The 23,672-nt window shown below is 39.0% G+C and overlaps 2 protein-coding genes and 2 pseudogenes across 2 annotated transcripts; 3 read left to right on the plus strand and 1 right to left on the minus strand.

Annotated features, from left to right (window-relative positions):
- The first annotated feature begins 1,537 nt into the window (after window positions 1-1,537).
- LOC136266216 (copine-3 pseudogene) lies at window positions 1,538-3,276 on the plus strand (annotated as a pseudogene).
- Window positions 3,277-3,879: 603 nt separating this feature from the next.
- On the plus strand, window positions 3,880-5,617 carry LOC136265784 (copine-8-like). The gene has a single exon (XM_066060701.1). It carries the CDS (start codon window positions 3,956-3,958, stop codon window positions 5,540-5,542), a length of 1,587 nt encoding a protein of 528 aa, XP_065916773.1. The 5' UTR covers window positions 3,880-3,955; the 3' UTR covers window positions 5,543-5,617.
- A 2-nt stretch (window positions 5,618-5,619) lies between these two features.
- On the plus strand, window positions 5,620-7,331 carry LOC136265785 (copine-3 pseudogene; annotated as a pseudogene).
- Window positions 7,332-8,137: 806 nt separating this feature from the next.
- Window positions 8,138-23,095, minus strand: LOC136266133 (putative serine protease K12H4.7). The gene is made up of 5 exons (XM_066061100.1): window positions 22,708-23,095; window positions 21,078-21,482; window positions 17,726-17,819; window positions 17,474-17,672; window positions 8,138-8,671 (listed from the first exon to the last, which is right to left on the minus strand). Exons 1-5 carry the CDS (start codon window positions 23,073-23,075, stop codon window positions 8,250-8,252), a joined length of 1,488 nt encoding a protein of 495 aa, XP_065917172.1. The 5' UTR covers window positions 23,076-23,095; the 3' UTR covers window positions 8,138-8,249.
- Between the last annotated feature and the right edge of the window lie 577 nt (window positions 23,096-23,672).

The raw sequence follows: 23,672 nt of genomic DNA on the forward strand, positions 1-23,672 counted from the left end.
GTGATAACAATTTCTGCTGCTTCGAGATCTTTTGTTTGTCACAGCAGTGACATGTTTCATAGTAGTGATAGCAAGTCAGTACTTTGGCCGCTCATGTTGTAACTGCCATGGGGGTATATACAAGGATATGAGAACACTTTGACTCATGCTAGTACTCTACCCATTACCCTCACCTGGATCTGCCACTGAAAGAAGCTAGCTTATGAGAGAGAGAAGTCTTATTTTGTTAAGGCAATATACAACATAATTACATGCAGGAGTCTAGACACAGGGGTACTGTGCACTGGGTGGACAGTACAGGAGCCTTAAATGGCAAGACTTATGCTATTAAATTAACAATACAAAATGAAGTTACAATTATAGCATGCAGAGAAGTTCAAACCGATGTAGATCCCAGTCTGGGGTGGCTCTAGAATTAAAAATCCTGTATGAACAGGAGACAACAATGCATGCAAGCAGCCTGCTCAAACAGGGATCTTATGGTCTTCCTTGTCACTTCACAAGCATTAGCCACTTGGGCAATTGTGTCTGGCATAAAAAGATAAGCTAGAAAGGTGAAGGTAATATTGTAAACAGCCGTATCAATCGCTCTAGCAGCCAAAATATGTTGCTGGTATTGGCGGGGATAGTTAGTTCCGTCAAACAATTTTTGGAAACCAACACCAAGTTAGGTCTGCTAAGGGTGGAGGAAAGATTGATTGTAGGAGGCCAGGCAAGATATCCTGGAAGAGTGCTGTTGGAATAGAGCCTGTAGGACTGAATCAAGTCTCCAGGTATACCCCAGCACGAGCAACAGGACATCCAGTCAAGATATGGTTTGTTGTGGGCTGAGGAGCTTGACAAAGGATAAACATAGAACTAGTGATAGCTATAGGTTCACAGGAGTTGGTAGAGTATCACAACCAGCACATAGCAGGAAAGAAATGTACAGCTCTTGCTCAGGAAGGCCATACATCAATCTCTCCATAAAGGACAAGCTTACTCCAGAGTGACAATGTCCAAAAATTTTGTTTGAACGGTTACGGTAATGTCTCAAAAACCTCAAATTTTGATTCTCAATAATCAACATGATGTAAATCATGATGTCAGTACATGGTACCAGGGTGGATGTTGGCAACTGAAGCCTTAACACCAGGTAGAGTTAAATACAGTTGGCATCTGGACCGTGTGTTCAGTGGCTATAGTACAGAATATTCGGGAGCTCTACAATCAGTGCCAGTCAGCCGGCTGACCACTCAACAGCCAGAACTGCACATGACAGCTTAGCCGACTGCTTCAAGGGGAGATTCAACACATCCGGGTGAAATACAGTTCCGGGAGTGCAATTTCGGGGGAAATTCGTATGGTTCACTGAACCAACTCTTCACCAAGCTCGGCTTCGCAAACCTCAACAGCAAAATGAAAATGTAGAACAGGAGACACATCTTCTATTTACCCCGAATAAAACACTTGTCGATGCGTTGTAAGAACTGTAAGATCTGTTGTTTCATGCATGTTGGCCTTGCCTAGATAGTCCAGCACGTGCGAGGCTCAGCGGTTTAGTTGTTTGTTCACGTGATGTAAAACATCACAGGTCTTAGGTTCACGACCTCTGAAAATGGCATCTCCCGGCCAGTCTCCAGGCAACTTTGTGTCGAAAGTTGAACTTCATTTTTCCTGCAAAAACTTGCTAGATAAGGATACTTTTTCGAAGTCAGATCCGATTGTTTCCATCAAGCTTTACGACACCATCAGAAAGTCGTGGAAAGAAATTGATCGCACTGAGTGCATCAAGAACAACCTTAATCCGGTGTTCGCCAAGACCATCTACCTTGACTACAGGTTTGAGGAAGTACAGAAGATCAAGTTTGACGTTTACGATGTCGATAATGAAAGCCAGACACTTGACGACGATGACTTTCTTGGCAGTTTAGAGACCACCCTTGGGCAAGTAGTGAGCGCTAGCACTTTCACAAAACCTCTAGTAAACAAGAAAAAATCCAACTCTGGAACTATCACCGTTCACGCCGAGGAGGTGACACAGAGTAAGAAATACCTTACCATACAATTTGCTGGTAGCCATCTTGACAAGAAAGATTTCTTTGGTAAATCAGATCCTTATCTGGAGTTTCATAGAGCTAATACAGATGGTTCTTTCAGTTTGGTGCACAAGACAGAGGTGGTAAAGAACACGCTTAATCCAGTGTGGCGGCCTTTTACCATCTCAGCTGGTACCCTGGGTAGAGGAGAGGATAGTTGCGTCATCAAGGTGATCTGTTATGATTGGGACAACGATGGATCACATGACCTGATTGGAGAGTTCACTACGACACTGGGAGAATTACTTAGTCAAAAGTTGACCAGCTGGGAAGTGATAAACCGTAGCAAATTGGGAAAGAAAAAGTACAAGAATTCTGGAACTATCTCCATTAGCAGTGTTAAGGTGTTCGTAAAACACACTTTCTTGGATTACATCCTCGGTGGTTGTCAGATCAACTTTACAGTTGCGGTAGATTTCACTGGCAGTAATGGTAATCCAAAATCCCCGAATTCATTGCATTACATTAATCCTTACCAACCTAACCAGTACATGCGTGCCCTAATTGCAGTTGGTGAAGTATGTCAAGATTATGATACTGACAAGCTGTTTCCTGCTCTCGGGTTTGGTGCCAGGATTGGCGGGAAAGTATCTCATGAGTTTGCTCTTAATGGGAATCCATCAAACCCTTACTGTGCTGGCATTCAAGGAGTGATCACTGCATACCAACAAGCGATAGCCACTGTAGAGTTGTATGGTCCAACTAATGTTGCTCCAGTCATCAACCATGTTGCTAACTTTGCTGAACAAGCCAGCCGGGATCCTAAGGGTCAACAACAATACTTTGTCTTGTTGCTGTTGACGGATGGAGTGATCACTGATATGAGGGAGACCAAGTTGGCAGTAATTAGAGCATCTGCTCTTCCCATGTCGATCATCATTGTTGGAGTTGGAGGAGCAGATTTTGCAGCAATGGTTGAACTAGACAGTGACGATAAAGCATTGAGTGTTGGTTCAAAAGTGGCAAAGAGAGACATCGTCCAGTTTGTACCATTTAGGAACTTTCAAGGACAACATGCTGGTGAAGATTTAGCAAGAGAAGTGCTGGCTGAGTTACCGGGGCAACTAACAGGTTACTTTTCTTCTTTGGGGACCGCACCGTTACACAGACCCTCCTGACACTACATGTGACATGTAAAATAATTTTTGTATATTGAGATTAATTGTTTATGCTTTATAAAATTACTATATAAATTCAACAGCTGCAGTTGATCGTTGTCATGACAAACTATAAGAGTTGTATGCTATATACTGCAGTGTCCACTTGACAGACCACAAACTATTTGGACTAGCTAATCCTTCAGGTTTGGCTATCATGACAGTCAATAGGGTCAGTATGCTACAATCTCCCTATGATGGTGAGTCTATCTGTACAGAAACAACCCCAGACCCTCAATGATCATTTTAAGCTATATAGAACATTATAATATGTGTGATACACACAGGGAGCATGCATGCTACAGAATGTTGTCATCAGGTTATTATCGGTGCAGTACATGCCTGAAAGAGTTAACCATCATTAGACTAAATATCTCACTAAATCAGTAAATATGGCTTTGAAGTGCATTGATCTTCCTATATGCCTACCTACACAGGAGGGGTTAGCTAGTGGACTAGATCCTCCAGCAACATGCATGCAGTCTAGGTATGCACAATGGAAACCATAACTGGGAGCTGGATCACATTTACAGGTGGTTTTAATGTGATTATAGGCTAGAGATCTTGGGCTATTATAATCATCTTTATGATTCATTACAACTTATCATCACAGACTTATCAGAAGCTCTACAAGTTCATACAGTTTCTCGGATCACAAGTGCACGTGCGACCTTGAAACATCACGACAACCTGCGAACAAGGTTCACGACCTCGTGAGGGATGGCATCCCCTGGCAAGTTCGTGTCCAAAGTTGAACTTCATTTTTCTTGCAAGAACTTGGTAAACAAAGACACCTTTTCCAAGTCAGATCCGATAATTTCAATCAAACTATTTGATTCCGCGAGGAAGTTATGGAAAGAAGTTGACCGCACGGAATGCGTCAAGAACAACCTCAATCCGGTATTCACCAAGACCATCTACCTTGACTATAGGTTCGAGGAAGTACAGAAGATCAAGTTTGACGTGTACGACGTTGATAATGAAAGCCAGACACTCGACGACGATGACTTTCTTGGCAATTTAGAGACCACCCTTGGGCAAGTGGTGAGCGCTAGCACTTTCACAAAACCTCTAGTAAACAAGAAAACATCCAACGCTGGAACTATCACCGTTCACGCCGAGGAAGTGACACAGAGTAAGAAATACCTTATCATACAATTTGCTGGTAGCCATCTTGACAAGAAAGATTTCTTTGGTAAATCAGATCCTTATCTGGAGTTTCATAGAGCTAATGCAGATGGTTCTTTCAGTTTGGTGCACAAGACAGAGGTGGTAAAGAACACACTTAATCCAGTGTGGCAACCGTTTACTATCTCAGCTGGTGCCCTGGGTAGAGGAGAGGATAGTTGCGTCATCAAGGTGATCTGTTATGATTGGGACAACGATGGATCACATGACCTGATTGGAGAGTTCACTACGACACTGGGAGAACTACTTAGTCAAAAGTTGACCAGCTGGGAACTAATTAACCGTGACAAGGTAGGGAAAAAGAAGTACAAAAATTCTGGAACTATCTCTATCAGCAGTGTTAAGGTGTTTGAGAAATATACTTTCTTGGATTACATCCTCGGTGGTTGTCAGATCAACTTTACGGTCGCAATAGACTTCACTGGCAGTAATGGTAATCCAAAATCCCCGAATTCATTGCATTACATTAATCCTTACCAACCTAACCAGTACATGCGTGCCCTAACTGCAGTTGGTGAAGTGTGTCAAGATTATGATACTGACAAGCTGTTTCCTGCTCTCGGGTTTGGTGCCAAGATTGGTGGGAAAGTGTCCCACGAGTTTGCCCTAAATGGTAACCCAGCAAATCCTTACTGTGCTGGTATCCAAGGATTGGTTGCTGCATACCAACAAGCTATAGCTGCTGTGGAGTTGTATGGTCCAACTAATGTTGCTCCAGTCATCAACCATGTTGCTAACTTTGCCGAACAAGCCAGCCAGGACCCTAAGGGTCAACAACAATACTTTGTCTTGTTGCTGTTGACGGATGGAGTGATCACTGATATGAGGGAGACCAAGTTGGCAATAATTAGAGCATCAGCTCTTCCCATGTCAATCATCATTGTTGGAGTTGGAGGAGCAGATTTTTCAGCAATGGTAGAGTTAGACAGTGATGATAAAGCGTTAAGTGTTGGTTCAAAAGTGGCAAAGAGAGACATTGTCCAGTTTGTACCATTTAGGAACTTTCAAGGTGAACATGCTGGTGAAAATTTAGCAAGAGAAGTGCTGGCTGAATTACCAGGACAACTAACAAGCTATATGTCTACTTTGGGCATTGCGCCATTGCGCAGGCCCGCCTGACTTATTGAAAATTGTATTTTGTTTGTATTTTGCAACAGGTGAATGTAAATTTTGAATTATATAAATCCAGCACTATCATGGCTGCCAGTCGTTTCTTGATGAAAGTCGAGTTGCATATCTCGTGCAAAGACCTGAAAGACAAGGACACCTTCTCCAAATCAGATCCTATAGTAGCTGTTAGTCTCCTGGAGAAAAGTCAGAAATGGCGGGAGGTAGACAGAACCGAACAAATCAAAAACAACCTCAACCCGGAGTTCGCGAAGGCGATATACTTGGATTACAGATTTGAACAAGTGCAGAAGATTCGCTTCGACGTTTACGATGTGGATAACGCGACGCAGAAGTTGGAAGACGACGATTATCTCGGTTACATTGAAACGACCTTAGGTCAAGTTGTTAGTGCACGTGTGTACACAGAGTCACTAAAGAACAAAAAGAACGCTAAGGCAGGATCCATCACCATTCACGCAGAGGAGGTGGCGCAGAGCAGGAAACACGTTACCATTCAATTTGCTGGCAGTGGTCTCGACAAGAAAGACACGTTCGGTAAATCAGACCCTTATTTGGAGTTCCATAGGGCAGGCGTAGACGGTACATTCAGTTTGGTGCACAAGACAGAGGTGATTAAAAACAGTCTTAACCCAGTGTGGCAGCCGTTTACCATCTCAGCTAGCAGCCTGGGTAGAGGAGACGATAGTTGTGTCATCAAAGTGATCTGTTATGATTGGGACAAAGATGGATCACATGACCTGATTGGAGAGTTCACTACCATATTGGGAGAACTACTCAGTGAAAAGCTAACAAGCTGGGAATTGATTAACCGTGACAAAGTGGGAAAGAAAAAGTATACTAATTCAGGAACCATCTCAATTAGCAGTGTGAAAGTATTTGACAAATATTCTTTCTTGGATTACATTCTTGGTGGCTATCAGATCAACTTTACGGTTGGAATTGATTTTACTGGAAGCAATGGAGACCCAAAGCACCCAGCTTCACTCCACCACATCAATCCTAATAAACCTAATGAGTACATGCGTGCCCTAACTGCAGTTGGTGAAGTGTGTCAAGATTATGATACTGACAAGCTGTTTCCTGCTCTCGGGTTTGGTGCCAAGATTGGTGGGAAAGTGTCCCATGAGTTTGCACTAAACGGTAACCCAACCAACCCTTACTGTGCTGGCATTCAAGGGGTGATCACTGCTTACCATCAAGCTATAGCTGCTGTACAGTTATACGGACCAACCAATGTTGCCCCAGTCATCAACCATGTTGCCAACTTTGCTGAACAAGCCAGTCGAGATCCTAGGGGTCAACAGTATTTTGTTTTGTTGCTATTGACAGACGGGGTCATCACTGATATGAAGGAGACCAAGTTGGCAATAATTAGAGCATCAGCTCTTCCCATGTCGCTCATCATCGTTGGAGTTGGAGGAGCAGACTTCACTGCCATGAATGAGCTAGACAGTGATGACAAGAAATTGACAATTGGTACACACGTAGCTTTGAGGGATATTGTCCAGTTTGTGCCATTCAGAAAGTACCAGGGTGATGACGCAGCTTATGTTCTAGCTCAGGAAGTGCTTGCTGAAGTGCCTCGTCAGTTAGTGGAGTATATGAAGTCTAAAGGGATTGTTCCCATTTTTAAAAACTAGTTTTGATGCCCAGCGATCACTACTAAAGTTTTGTTTATGACATTTGTATTTTTTTTTAAATTATGCTAATACCATGTTATACTGTTGTACTTGTAGCTGTCTTGTAACTATATATCAATCAGCAGGTATACATATAAGTCTTGTCATAGATAATATACTAGATGACTACACAATTGATCAATGCAACTGCACTGTACTGCTTGTAACGTAATTAATTGGCCACAGAATAATTATTGTTGCACAGTACAGTATATTATACGTGTTTGGGGTTTGTACTGAGTACATTAACTAGACACAAACTGAGTCTCAAGCCATGCCAGCTGCACGTGGATGTGTCAAGAACAAGATTATTTTATCATGTTAACAATATCGTTTTGATGCACATGCAAGTGGGCTCCCCATATATGCAAGCTCAGAGGAACATTAATAAACTTGAAGCTATCCAATTCATAAGCAGCAACATTTGTAATGTCAGACTTAATTACAGCAGGGTCACTACTATGTTGTGAAATGGAAAATGCTACATCGTAGAAGGAATAATTTACACAATTTTAGTTGAGCTAAATAAATTTGTCAAGTTACATAACTCATAATTCCAGTACTATATCAGAAGTCATGAGTACAAGCTTAAGCCATCATGCCATTTACGTTTATAAACATAGCTTTTTTTCCGAACATGGAACAACTTAACAGCTTTAGCTGTAAGAGCAGTTGAGAGACTATTGACATGTTCACTATCTTTTTATGACATTACACATTCACATACAGCAATACTAATAACTGTGGGAGTATACTATATATATGTATTTTGTGGCTCCTGTCCATGTATATGTAAGAAGCCAGTCATGATCTACACATTTTGCTCTCTAATGCTGCAAGAAATAAGGTCCTTTTAACTAAAAGTACCAGTAGCTCAATTGTAGACGTGTAATTTTTGACAATCTTGAGGGATGTAACTTCTTATTGGTTTGCTTCTATACAACTACAATACAAAATTAGAAATAATGCTATAGCTATATGCTATTAAATGTTGCTGTCATTTCAATGGCATGTCCTCATCCTTTCATGAGAAACTCTCCCACTCTATGTGAGATGGTTTGTCTGGCATTCACCAAAGTCTTCAAGTCTCCCTTCCTTGGTGGGTACATGTTAGCACAGTGAGCAGTACCCATGATGTACACTGCAGTGGTGAAAGGGTTCAATGACTTCAATATACCCAGAGCATGCCATGGGTCGATGGCACCATTTGGGAAAACAATATTCTGAACATCTTTACTGATATTTTTACTGCCATAGTTAGCTGTTGTCCATGCTATACGTGATGAGATGAAGGACTGGTTGTATTCTGGTCCAAACACATCCTGGCACTGCTGAATTGCAAAACTGAGCGGGAACATTTTTCCAAATGGTTGATTGTCACTGTCTGTTGTCTGGTAGTAGCCAAATTCATTGCAAGTTTGGTAGAACCACTGGCGAGCTGGAGAAAGGCAGAACATAACAACACAATACAATAAACTTGATACTAATTATGTGACTTTTTGTCATGTTAAAGAGTTTTTACATTAATGGGACTTGAAACATTTAAACATGCTCTATTTTCCATAACATTGCAAGGGTATTGTATGCAAATTGAAGCTATAAAGGTCACAAGTCTCACAACCTTATCTAGGAGAATACTTCAACTGAATTATTGGTGGCAGTACAAGGTCGCACTATACATACAAATAAGGTAAAGTACTAGCCCTGCAAAAAATGTTACATACAAAATGCCAACTAAAGGTACTTTCTCACATCTTGCAAGATCTTTTTAACTGGGACCTTCAATAGCCTATAGGTCAGTGACATGTCATGTGGACACAGAAGCATACAGCTGCATATGCACAGAGTGCAATCTTATAAAAGTGACTTCATAACTGCTTTGACCTTTCGTAATAACATGCATTGCACATTTAGCTTATAACTACAGTATAAGGACCTTGAGGTATTGAGAATGGCTTAAAACCATCAACAAGTAGATTTGCACGATAAAGTTTTGTGATTTGATCATTAAATATTTAAGTGTCAAATGCGCCCATATGGGTGATTTCCAAAATTTGGTCACACATTTGATCCTGAATGTCTATAACCGTTGTCATTGACATTATATGATTTGGGGACTATACTGATGAAGTCCCACAAAACCAGGCACTATACAGAGGGTTGGTATTCACAAGGTTCTCCCTTTTTGAATCTGCAGCACAGTACTTGGTTCTCCATACCTGCATGGGAATGTTAATACCTAATAGGCCACAACCACATACAGTGTCTTCACCAAGTCCGATAAGTCAAGAATGAATGCTACTCCAAACAGTTAATTTACAGTCCCAGCTGAAGCAGCAAACTGACAGTCTCAGAGGATAGACTGCTAAAACTCACAAGTGAGTATGAAACCACTGCCCAGACAATTATGCAATTGTGCTCAGGCCCGGCCCTAATTGTGCAATCAGGCAGGCCCCATTTGGTCACTAGTTTTGTAAAAGACAACAGACCTCTTACATGGACCCCCTGGCTTCCCACATGCAGCTAAAGGGTGGAAATATAATCCTGTCTGCTCAGAATAGGTATGATTACAAGTCCCTCTACAAATACATATTTAGGAGCTAATATCCTCTTGGAAATTGAAATATCTAATACACCACTGCATTTGCCTCTTCATGATCTTTGTTTCATTTTGTACCACTAATTAAGCAAGTATGAGTTTATGTGCTTGTCCACATCTTGGTATTGTCGTGTGTTGTTATTTTAGTATTTTCTTCGTCGTATACTTTATTGTCGTCATTTCTAAGCTTGAACAACCTTCTTGCTTGATAGCATGGGTGGATACAGGCCAAACACTGTACCTTGATGAATGCCCCAATGCAATGACACAAATCCCAACTCCATAGCCTGTTACACTCGTGATTTATAAACTATGCGTTTGTAATTTAATTTCCTGTACAAATCAATTCCTATTGCTATAATTCCAAAAGTATATTTAACAGCCCATTGGTTTTTCCCTCGATCGAGACAACAAAAAATTCATAAAATGAAGTTCAAGAAATTGCAGATTTTCACTCAGCTCTCAGTGAGTCACAAATACATAACAGGAAGCCAAAAATTTAATTATAATAATTTGAGCACAATTTACTATGTGAAATTTTGAGCAATCAAATTTATATCAACACACAGGAGCATGACATACAAATGATATAATGTACCAGTCAACTCATGTACAGTAGTATAATATATCTCAAGCAGGTCATGGTTACATGTGCATGATTAGCACTTATTTGGCTTAGTGCTTTATTGAAGCCACACAACTATTGCACTTAGGTGGGCTATTGCTTGTAATGTTTGGTCTGGCATAAGTTTTGTTTAATAGTTTTGTCAATTGATGAATGTTATGATTTTAGTAAGGCTTCATCTAACAATTGTAATCCTATGAAGTGTGCATATCCTTGTTTAGTAGTGACTGATGATGTAGTACATTCAAGCATTCAAACAACCAAGCAAACCAACTGAATCCAGTGACAGCTATTCTAATTTGGTGGGGCTCACTAAGGCTTACCCCAGTAAAGGTAATGAATTTGATCATGTACTTCCCTGAAGTCTTTGAACTAGCCTATAGATGGGTTTAACAAGAAGACGTAGCACTATATTACATCATTTTTGCGTAACGTAATCCGGATTTGTGTAGCGTTTTTGAAGTGTTTCTGAGCACCGCAATACTGCATCAAGTAATCACTACCCGAAATACAAACCTCGTAGTATTACTTCATCAATACTTGGGATTTGCTGAAAAAGAGTAATGGGATGACTTTTCTGTACAGCTGGTTTAAGAAAGCGAAATTTAATTACCTCCTAAAAACTTACTTTAACATCTGAAATGTGACTTATTTTACCATGCCTGGGTTTTTTTATGGTTTTAGTCCTCAAACCACCCATTTTTATTGTTGCTTGATTGATAAATTCCAGTTGACATTGCATTTCTTTTGCCCTACAAAAATGGGTGGTAATTTACATGCGGCGCACTTTTAGGATCACACATCTCTTCGTTAAACATGTATATACAACATGGTGGCTGTGGTGGAGTAGGCCCAAGAATGATTCGGGTTATTTTTACTGTATGTGTTAGCTATTTGCAGATTTTTCATCAGAGATATAGTGGCTAAAATTGAATTTTCTATTAGAGTATCTCAACCTTTTGTTCCAAACATTGATAACCAACAGTGAGATAGCCATAGCCCCCACAGCCTCTCCTTTCCATCTCCATCACCATGCAGCTTTACTATACAACAGTATTTTTGATATATAACTTATAGTCCGGTAGATAAAACTTGTAACCCGGAAAAAAATGGTATAAAAGAAAGTTTGGTATCATTTTAAAGCTCTTTTCTCGTAGAACAACATATCCAAAGTCCCAAAAAATCCCCCTTGGGGAATTTGTTTTATATCAGTTTAAAATTTCCAGGTGTTTTCAATCAGTATATACAAAGAACAAGCAGCTGCTAACAATCGTGACTGGATCTGCAAGAACCCCACATGTCAGTACTAGTTCATTTTTTTGTATTTCCATTTTCTTTAGATAGCCAAGGAATGGTAAACTGAAGTTTCAGCTATAGAAACCAAGCACTTTTGAAGTGACAGTGCTACAAAGTGGTAATAACAGAACTAAAATCAATTTGTACAGTGACAATAAAGAATATAAACTACATAACTTACGATTGCAGTCCTCTACCAAGATGCAACTGGCATCATCAGATTCTCCATGAACCGGTGAATCCATTGCTGGGTACGTTTTGTCTTCCAGGCCCTTCCTACAACCATCGCCAGGCAAAATTGGCAATGTGAGAACAAAACTATGGTGATCCACTTGTTCAACACAAGGCAGACTAATGCTCATACTTTTTGTCTTCTTGGGGATACAGACATGAAACAAAGATTTACAAACTCCTATTGCTTTGGGGATCACGATGCTATCAAGGTTTTTGCTATTAGCACCTTCCTTCCTTGAGAAATAAGCGCTCAAAACATTTCAAAATATTTCACCCAATGGCATTGCGTTCATAAATAAGGGGGAAACCGCGGCTATTTTACATGATTACACATGAAACTACAAATTGTGACTATAAACTATAGCTACACGTACAGTATAACAACTATGATATGACTATAACAACGTGAGTACAATTATGGGGAAAAGGAGAAGTCATCATCCAAACCTTGTGAGCCCGATATCATAAAAATAATCCTGGCATTGTTTGTTCAGCATGAACACACTGAAAGTTGTTGATGTAAGTTTCTCCTAACCACTTTGGATGGAACTATGATCAGTAATGGGTCTAAGAATTGATGATGCAAAAGGTGTCCTTACCCCAAAAGATTCCACAACTAGTGGAATGAAATGACCTCCTCTTAAAAGCTATTACTCTAAACACTGAGTTCAATAGCAGAGACTTGTTCACAAATGATCTGTAGTAATTGTGTTGACAAATTGTGACCGAACCTGCAAGAATCCTACATGTTAGTGTAAACCTAATTTTACAGTAGCTACCTATAGAATGCAGGAGGTTATATTTGATCCTGATTATCAACATGGCTATCCTGCCTATTTTGGTGTCTCTGTCTGCAGTACTACTCAGTCTGCAGTACTACTCAGTCTGCAGTACTACTCAGTCTGCAGTACTACTCAGTCTGCAGTACTACTCAGTCTGCATATAATTTCCTTCTCTGCTTCCTGTGCTGCCCATGGGGTGGCTGCTGCAGCTGAATAGTTGGCTAAGGATACTACTGAAGTATCTGGCTCCTATGAAAAAGCAGCTAAAGAAAATTCTGATCTTTTAACTAGCAAACTGATGTGGACATGGTGTGGCCGGCTAATAGTTTTACTCAATGGGATGCCTCATTCTGCTGCTGGCATTTACACTAGATATAGGTAGTCACCTATCAGTTACAAGCTTTCTTGCACCTTTTCATTTGGAAACAACTGGCCTAGTGCCTGTCTATAAGATGCTAAAAGACATACTGTAATTCATGGTTGATTTTATTCTGCAAAGTTACAGGGAAAGCATTAGCTAAGACTTCTTAGTATAGTGATAATCGGAAAGCTGTTTTTCAAAATGATAGCATTGTGCACAGTTCTCCTTCACTGTACGAGCAACAAAGAAAAGCTGCACATTACATATATAGGTAATCCTGCAAGCTAACATGTTATGTATGTGTAAGTTAGACAGTTTATGCCTCCGCCTCCCATTCAATGATAAGAAGCTACTGCTAGCTCAATGCATTCTGTTTTACTTAAAGAGCTATGTAAAAACAGTTAGTTTTGATTACATGCCTTCTGCACTGCAGCATGCTACTGATGTTAGCTCCTAATCTCACATCCTCCTGATTACTTGAACTGTGCATTAGTTGAATCATAGAAATTTTGGTTTCACAAACCTTAATTGGATCTCTGAGATCAATGCATGCTGAGATGTAGTACAGGTGTTTGGTTATTCAGAGTATATGTATCTCAGCCTTCCCTGGTGCCATCAGCTTTTAAACTACATAGCAAAAGTTAATTACCTGCATCATTCTTTACAACAGCTGTGTTGTTATCAGTATCAGGATTAAGAAAACACTTTCAAAACTGCAGTACTCCCTTTAAAGGGTTTGATGCTACAGTATGTGCCTTCATCCTTTATATTGCTCACAGTTTGCCTCTCTAAAGACTGATTTAAATCACAGGTCCTATGGTGCCATCTTTTGCCATAAATCATTCTGGTCATTTGATATTGAAGATGTACTGAGTCTCACTTACATACTCTGATCTTAAGAAATATTACACACCCTTGCTCTGCAGTTTTATTTGAAAATGACAAAAAAAGCATGATCAATATTTTGATCATTGTGTAGCTATAACAAGATCGGTGCTTATAGTTACATACGTAACTACATTTTTTATGAATGCATCTCACACAGGCTAAAGTTTAATGCAATCAATCACTTATTCATAACAGGAAGTGAATATCTGTATATTAATGTACTTATCAATATTATTATCCTCCTCTCCCCTTACAAGAATAATAGAGGGTGATAGTAGCTAGCCATGGCTTCTGAACCTATGTATATATTATGGTCATAGTGATTATATCGTTATCGTGTTCTACTGTATTCAAACAATGCCCCTACAGTAGCCCAAGTATATGAGTGCATGGGGATATGATGGCAAATGATGCAATGTGCATAGGGAATCTGATTGTGTAATAGTCAAATCCCTTACTATGGTTCCTGGGAGGTGAAGCTGATAACGCATTTACAGTAACACATTTAAAAGATGTGCACTTAACGGCATGGGTGGGTATTTACCTTGAGACATCCAGTGTCAGAGAGGTACTCACACTACTGTTGACAAACTTTGTGTCAGCCATTTTGAATTAAAATCATTTATGTCATCTGCCATGTACAGCTATCACAATATACTTTGTTCAGTTTTCCAGTGGGAATGTACGTGATTATACAGATGTATCAATATAAAATTTACCATAATCATGATACCAATATTAAAATATTCATAAGGACCATCAAAGAGAGAACACCCAAACATTACTAAGACAAGGGACTCCATACTCACTAAATCCACTAACAGTGGAGCCCTAGTGTATACACCAATAGAAGAAAATGTCCTACAAATACAGTGGATAGCTGATCAAAGCAATGAAAATCCCAGATATGCAACCATGAAGCAAACCTAAAACTACCAAATACTCATCCCTCACTTAGTGGACAAAAGAAAAACCAAAGGCTTATAAAAGATAATAGCTTTATGAGTAATTGTGATGGGTGCATCTAAAAGTGGCACGTTCAACCTCACAAATGTGCTGGCCATATACATGAGATTTGATATTGCCATGTTTCTTTAAGACAAAATATAAGAGATGAAGTTGTTGGAGGAAGCAAGAGGATTGAAATTTTACTGTTATTCCTTTTTAGAGGTAAAATTGTAATCATAGAGGATCACAGGAACTTCAGAAACTGTCCTTCATAAGTAGGTTAAATGTAGAGTGTACTTTACACAGAGGGTCCTTTATGCACTGCATGTACATGTACAAACTTATTTTCACCAGCTATCACTTAGACTTGCCATAGTTGCCAATTCCAAACTAATGCATATGCACAACCATAGCACTGTGCTTGTGATCCATTTTTCCTCAAATATCAACTCAACAAGTAAGCTGTAGCTGGTGATTACTGTTCTATTAAACACCAGCTGTCAACCGTTTCTTACAGAAATTACATGCAAACCTTTTAACAACAGTAAAAAAAATTCCCCAAGATGGATTTTTTGGGATTTTGAATATGTTATTCTCCATTAAATTTCACACAGAATGATACCAAAACTTCTTTTATACCATTTTTTTCCGGGTACATGACTTTTATTGCATTTGACTACCGGACTATTATGCAACTTATCTTTTTGACCAATAGCTATTGGACTATGATGGATCATATTTTTCTCATGGAAAACATATAAGTAGGGTACCATGAAGCATCGTATTTATCATTGGAGGAGCAATATTTGTAGTCCCATTTATACTTGAATTGATTCTGAACTATTTTACTTGTCCAAACATCTAGAAAATTATTATAAACTTTTCATGTTACATATAGCTCAGTCAGGGCCGCCCACAGGGGGGCAACTGGGGCATTTTGCCCCGGGCCCCAGCCTGAAAGGGGCCCCAGGAGGCCCCATGAAGGGCCCCCTGAATACCTGTTTAAAAGATCGATATACTCTAATAGAGCAGTCAGATCTAAATACTCTAATAGAGCAGTCACAGTATTCTTCAGAGGAGCAGTGTAGCAAGCTTATAGATAAGGAGATATGGTTGGTGATGGGTAGTTATTGTCATTGCCAGCAGATTGTGACCTTTTTTTTTTTTTTTTTTTTTTTTTGGTCTTCACCTTACAACTTGGGTCAAGGGCTCCACTTTAACTCTTTGCCCTGGGCCCCTTAATTTCTCTGGGCGGCCCTGAGCTCAGTATACCAGCATTATTCTAAAACTACAATCAGTGCAGTCTAGGACAACTAAGAAAGTACAATACCCACATTTGAGATTCATCCAAGATACACACATTGTTGATGTAGACAATACTCCAAACTTCCAGTGTGCAATGGAGGCAGGAGCTTAACTGGCATGGCAGAAAAATGTTTGCTGACTTCCCACTATTATGACAAAAGTCATCAATGCATCCCTACATGGATCATGCTAAGATACATTGGAAAATATTAACTTGTCTTTTCTGTCTCTACACAGATAAACCTTACTCTCAGCCTCACGTGACTGTTTTATGAGAGTACGTGACTGTTTAAAGTGTCTTAACCTTTAAAAGTATAACTTTAAAAAGTACAGGGGGGTATTAGAGTTATACTCTCTTGAATCTGTTTCAACTTTAACCACAAATACATGTGATGATCAAGATGTAAAGAACCATCAAAATTAACACAGTTCTTTTAGGTATAATTTGACTATCCCTTCATCTTGAGTTAGTGTATCTGTTATGTGTTGAAGACTTTTGATTTTTGATGTTTAAGTAACCACCTGTAGCCCTTCCCTCCTACTTTGGAATCAAAGTGACAATGAAGTAAAAGCCTCTCTCCAGCTGTTGTAGGTTCTAAAATCCTTTATGCGAGGAAGACATTGTTCTTGCTTCATTACCTCACTTGACAGTATACACATCTTGATGTAAAGATGTAAGCATTAACAAGAGTAGATGTGACAAAATTAAAACATTTTTGCTAAGAGTTTTGGGTTGAAGTTTGAAGTGGCTCTACTCAGGGATTAGTGCTAGTAATACTTTTACCATACTAGCAAACAAGAAGAATACCACATACATGAGGCCACGTTTATAGGACTGCAACTTGCACATGCTTGTATATCCACATGACATGGCCGTTCATAATATTTGTATGGGGGGGAGTGTCTAACTGCCAGTGTGGTCTGTACAAACACACTGCTACAAGTTCACTTTTGATCATACGTACACCTCTAGCCTGATTCTACTGAACTGATGATTGACATTGATAAGGTCAAGCCTTTCTTCTAAGAGACGCTTGAGGTTTTACTTGCAGTAGTGCCTTTGTTGAATGTACTCCAGTTAGACACTCTCTCCCATACAAGTATATGAACTCTTGCTGTTACTAATTGACATTATTTATCATTAATATGTGATATGGAGGAACCCAAACATGAACTAACTAAACCAATAGAACAGTATTTACCTCCTTCAGCTGTTGTACTATTCCAGCTGGTGTTCTTCATTGCATTGATATACTCCTCATAACTAACATCAAGGTGATCAAGATCCTCCATCTTGAGGTAATCAGAATTGATAGCAGCATATCGGTCCAGTTCATCACCAAGAGAAGTATTAGTCATGACATCACACAGGTCATCAAGGGTGACATTATGGTTAAACCCCTGGGGAAGGAGTGGGATGTGAACATACTATAAATTACAATGTCTCCACTAACCTCACGATTATACTGTACGATGCCCATGAAGATACCAGCTAATGTACTGGCCAGGTTCATCACGTCATTCTTGTTTTTCAGGTTTGGTTTGATCCTGTAACAACATTATCTTTATATACATAGGAAACTGGCCCAAAAGACATTACTTTGACAGGAGGTTTACCACAGTTGAGTATCTCTAAAACAAGAACTACTTTAGTGTGAAGCAAAGGAGGGACCAGTGGCAGACACAGCGGGTTAAATGGCTCTAGCTGAAACCACCCTCTGTGTAAATAGTACCTATGCTACTGGAAATCAGTATGGAGTTTACAGACTAACAGCAAATTGCCGAGAAATAGTAAACCTTTGTTTGCCATAAGTATAGCAACATAGTTAACCTTTAACGCTACTCTGGAAATGCCATCAAGGTCCACAGGCCAGACACAGGCGCCAGACTATCATTACCTATATGACTTCATATGCAACATAGGGGTGGTGCTAGCAAAGCTACGGCCTGCAATCTCCACTTTTATTTGAAAGAGATTGACTTTTCAAGATCAAGATACTCTAATAGAGCAGTCAGTTACTCTAATAAAACAGTCAGATGCACCTGAGAGATAATGATTATAACTGTTTTGCAGCATTAGAATGCACCATACAACCCTTCAAAAAGTCTCGATTTCCTCCCACAAGTAATGTTCTGACTGAGTTTTTGAAACTGACCAGAAAATTTAGGTCTTCTGGTAAAATTTTTTGGAGAACTATAGTTGAATTATATATTGGTATTACTGTGACATTTTTGTTATAGCTCCACTTCACACCCCAGTAATGTTACTTTACAGTTAAACCATACTGCTAGGATGTTAGTCATATCAAGCAGATTAAGACTTGTCAATTCTATCTACTCATAATGTTTATTTAATACAAACCAGCCAAGATCATTACCACATAAAATTGCAGAAGTTTTAGACCCCTCTAAAATAGAACATACCTTGCACACACTGTATAATTGTACAAATTATTTATGTCCACAAGTTATACCACTGTTCTAAACCTCTCCACACTAAAACTTTGTTGCTACGCCCCTGGAATATATGTGTATATTATTCCTTCATCAATATCAGAATAGAAACAGTATGAATTAGCTAGAATAGGTATACTTTACCATCAGTGATTCTAAGAAATCCTGGTGAAATATATAACTTGAAGGTCTTTGTGAGAATATAGTTGACTCAATCAGAGCGATTAACAAGTTAGTGTAACTGTGAGTTTACTACCTGCTAATTTATTAAAGCCACTAAGTGGCAGTAATATAATATCATAGCAGTGCAATGAAATTGAATTCATGGTATGATTTGTCATGAAGTAACCATGTTACCCCTATGAATTTAAATTATAGGACTCCATGAAATTCCTAGGAATGTGGGTCTGGTTTGATCCCACATATACAGTTCAATTTGATATCATTTCTTGGCCGCCACCTTCAGTCTTTTCATACTAGCTTATTTTTGGAAGGCCGCACACTTTTGCACAACTTGGCTGTTTTGGATTAGATATTACTTCTTTTTGTATTTGTATATGCTGGCTTCTACAGGTAAACAGAAGAACTAGATTTTAAGAGACTAATATTAGTTGCTGAATATTGCATGCATATGACTGCTTTATAAAGAGATCTAGAAATGTACTTGGTACATGCATGCGTGTATGGTTGGTTTTCATGTTATAAATCATTGATATTTCTACATTACCAAAGGTTTTACGTACCTGTATACTTACCTAACACGTCCAAGAAATTCAACTAATTTACATAAGCGGTTTAGCCAGTAGACGTGACAACAAATCACACACAACTGCTCTATAAGAGTATCTTGATCACGTGACTCTTATGTGGCCTATTTGACTGTTTATTAATACGTATCTTGTTGTAGTACTCTAATAGAGCACACATTTTCTCTGAGCACTTCTAGTACAATGCACATAGAAAGTTCTAGAGTTTCCATGGATACATCTATGAAATTATATTCTGATGTAGTACACTAAAACATCCATTTATAAGGTAGAAGATGAGTAACTGACAGCAGTGGCAGAGTGGTAAGTGCCTAGGTTGTGGAGGTCCCTGATTTGAAAATTTTCTGGTGTTTTTCACACACATTTTTTACTTCTCAGTGACTGTTCTATTATCTTGTTGGTTTTCGCTTTATATTCCCTTAGCTAATATCCTCGATGCTTTCAAATCACAAAACGTTTGCACTACAATGCATGGTCAGCCTATCTGCATACCGAGTTTTAACTTGTTTCTGTCAGTAGTTTACCCTGTAGCGTGACAAAAATTGCACTTATAATTTTTGAAATCACTTGTACCACTTTTACCATATCTGTTCACAAACTGAAAGATAAATGTGCTAATAATATGCTCTCTATACCCTCCAAATTTGAAAAAATCCAATAAAGCTTGCATGAGTTATGGCAATCTTTGTAAGTGGTGTGAAAACAAAAATTTATGCAGAGGAAGATGAGACAAACTTTGAAGGAGCATATTTTAATGATGGCTGGACCGATTTAGCTCATGTAAGATGTCCCACCCTGAGTATAAAAAAAAACAATGGGATATTTCTGTTCAACCATTACTGAGGTGTGACTACTTAAAATTCGGTTCCTGTAAATACACACTTGTCTATCATGCACTTGGATGCATTGGCTTCCTTGGCCACACAACACACTATCATGTGTACTGAGTTTTTCTTGGTACCCAGATCTTTTAAATTGAAATTAGCTAGTGCCTACTGTGCCTCACACAAATTGATCATTTAACAGATTCAACATACATGGTGCACTACAAATAGAATTGTGTACATAAGATCACATGCAGGCCGTCCTATTATATTACATCATCATTACAACACTCATGCTTCAAGTTCTACCACCCATAGAAATTGACTTCACCCAATAATGAAAATTTCAACACAGTGACATAACACAGTCTTGACTAACAAGTCACTGTACTTGTTCATTTTTATGATTGCAAAGTTATAGCTAGTATATATAGCTAGCTAACATATAGACTATTAGTCACCCCCTAAATCCCAAAGCAGAAATCGTACCATGTCAGATTCATATACCTGGATTTGCTACTACCGGTGACATACAGAAAGGAATAGATTAAGTTGGACTATTAATTTCACATAATTTTTAAAAAGTTTTTTCCCGTCCACCAAAACTGCATATTTATTATCTCTTCCAGTAATACATAGTAAGTATGCTTGTTATGAAATGTTGCCGATTGCCATTGAATATTTCTAAGCTTTGTAAAAACAAAGTCTATAATACCACTCCATATGATCTTACTACACAGCTAGTAACACATTATTATTACCTAAATTTGCTCTCCACACTGCTCCACTGATCTTCATCATTCAACATGGCATCCAACTTTGTCGTAGCTACTTTCACAGCATTAGGACAATTCTTGTGTTGTTTTGATGTGGCTAGTGATGCCTGTACCACCTCCAGGTACTCCACAAAGTTCAGTTTGGGCCAGACTGGAGCACTGGTAGCTACTGCTCCTGATATCAAGTGAGGATACTTGATCCTCAGCCAGGCTGATAGGGCTCCAGAGTACGACCCTCCAAATGAGATCCAACGATTCTTCTCTGTTAGTTTATACTTGTCAACTATGAAGCCATGAAAGATAGCTACATCAGCTAATGCTTGTTCACTGCTCAGGTATCGCAGGTTGCTAGTTTCTAAGTCTGGGGTGGGTTGGCTCTTACCATAAAACCTACAACATGAAAATCAATAGTACTTCAGCTATACAGTAAACTACAGCAATATCAACCACATAATGTGAGTGATCATGACCCATTTTCAGTTTATTAATGAACAAAGCACATTATAAGGTTAAGTAAAGTGATGTTTCCCTATAATACTAATGCTAACTAATCACCACATACAGTGTATGGCATGCATACTAGATGCCTTGATGACCACTACAAGATGCCTTGATGACCACTACAAGATGCCTTGATGATCACTACACACATGCACTTATAATATAAGCAGAACAAAGCTATTTCTATAGTAGTTATATGCATCACAAATGCATTTACTTAGTTTCATGGGAGAAAGGTGGTTTCAGCAGTACAGTAAGCTTATAGATAAACAGGTTCAAACATTATCTTAGCAGTGTATGTTATTATATAGTTAACTGGGTCAACTTTCAAAGTACACTTGATACAGTTGGCTACTAAACAATGTAGAAAACATAACAGCCTGTTAAGGTTGAAGTCATCTTTCAGAGCTGCAAAGAAGATAGCTGATATATTACATGACTTCTGTACTAGAGTGTCTCAGTTTATTACAGACCAGATTAGCAGGCTGGAAGTCACTTGGCTATTACTTCAAAGAATCAACAGCAGGTCTGTGTAGGTAAGGCCATACCTATTTGACCCTCTTTTTATAAAAGACCAAAAAAAAAACTCACGTGATTGTTAACTCACGTGATGATGTTGGCAGACTTGTAGCCAAAATGGCGGCTAATACGTGGTCATCTGTTAGAGCGAAGAAAGGAGCTGTTGTTGTGTACCCTCATACAATTCGTTGTCAACAATGGAATGACACGTTTGGAATGGTTTTTTAAAAATGATCGTTTTTTTTTTCAACCTACCGACCCTAGCTTTTCCTTTAAAAATCCGAGCAACAATTTTTCAAATAGGTATAGTGGCCTGTAATCTATTATTAACTATTTCGTGAAATTAATAATTTAACCACATTGCATGCATGCTTGTTTAGTGAGCCATAGCTATATACATAACACATGTGGTTGTAATCATTTTCTACAAGGAGGATGATTAATCCTATACACACTTGAATAAAGCATTAAACTTTAAGCCACAAGAACAAATAGCTACACGGTCCTGCTCTGAATCCTAAGAAATTAAAAAATGCAATATAAAGTATAGCCTCAGTTCCTGGTCATCCAAACTAGCATGCCTGCCTGTTGTTACCTGTGTTCAATGACAAATGTCAATGCTCCGTATTTCTTCGCATTCCTTGCCATATCCGTGTCTGTATTTAACCAGTAGGGACTTGCAGGCCCCTCTCCTCCCAACATGAGAAACACGGGACCTTTCTCTTTATTAGTCCAGAACGACTCGTTTACGAAGTATCTCTGCTGCCAAGTCTTCGAGTTCTGAGGGTCATAGTGGTCCAAGTACTGAGTGAGCCATTGCTCCTTTGGCTCGTCTCCCTCACAAGATTCACAACTGGGTGCTCTCAACATACCATGTTCTGGTCTCCCGTGTAGCAGTGGTGGTCGCCTCCAAGCATAGCTGGTGTAGACGTTGAAGACGAGGATGAGTACGGCAACCAACATCCTGTTAATCACGTGAGACTGATAGGTTTCCCCAAGACTATATAGCATATAAAAATCTTACAGTAGATACCGGATTGGCGCCCCCACGTGCACCTTTCCTCCAAGATGAGCTGTTGAATGAGTGTTGATCACTGTTGATATATAACTATAGCTTAGCTGTACTTACCTATATATCTACTGTTGAATTATTGTTAAACATTCCGGACTACTGTGCAGTGCAGATCAGACTATTTCTTTAATAGAATAATTAATAACAGGCTGCAGCCATTGTAAACTGTAATTCTTTAAAATCATTGTTAAGTTAGATTCTAGATTCATTTTTGTATAATTATGCATTGACTGGGTCACATGACACGGGCTGTGCCTTTACTCGTATTTGATCATAATCATAAACAAGCTATATAGTTGGAAAAATGATTGTTACAAGCAAGTAGTTCTGCTTATAATTGTCTATATAGATATTAATGTGGAGAAGCATTGTCACCAAATTACCTCCTTTTATATATGTGACTGGATTTGCGAAAAGGGGTCTTCCACACACATCCAATTCTATGAACTTGGAAGACCATAACTTTGTGTATATAACCTGAAATCTTG

The sequence above is a fragment of the Dysidea avara genome, chromosome 9 (genome assembly GCF_963678975.1).
Source record: "Dysidea avara chromosome 9, odDysAvar1.4, whole genome shotgun sequence".
NCBI classification, from domain to species: domain Eukaryota; kingdom Metazoa; phylum Porifera; class Demospongiae; order Dictyoceratida; family Dysideidae; genus Dysidea; species Dysidea avara.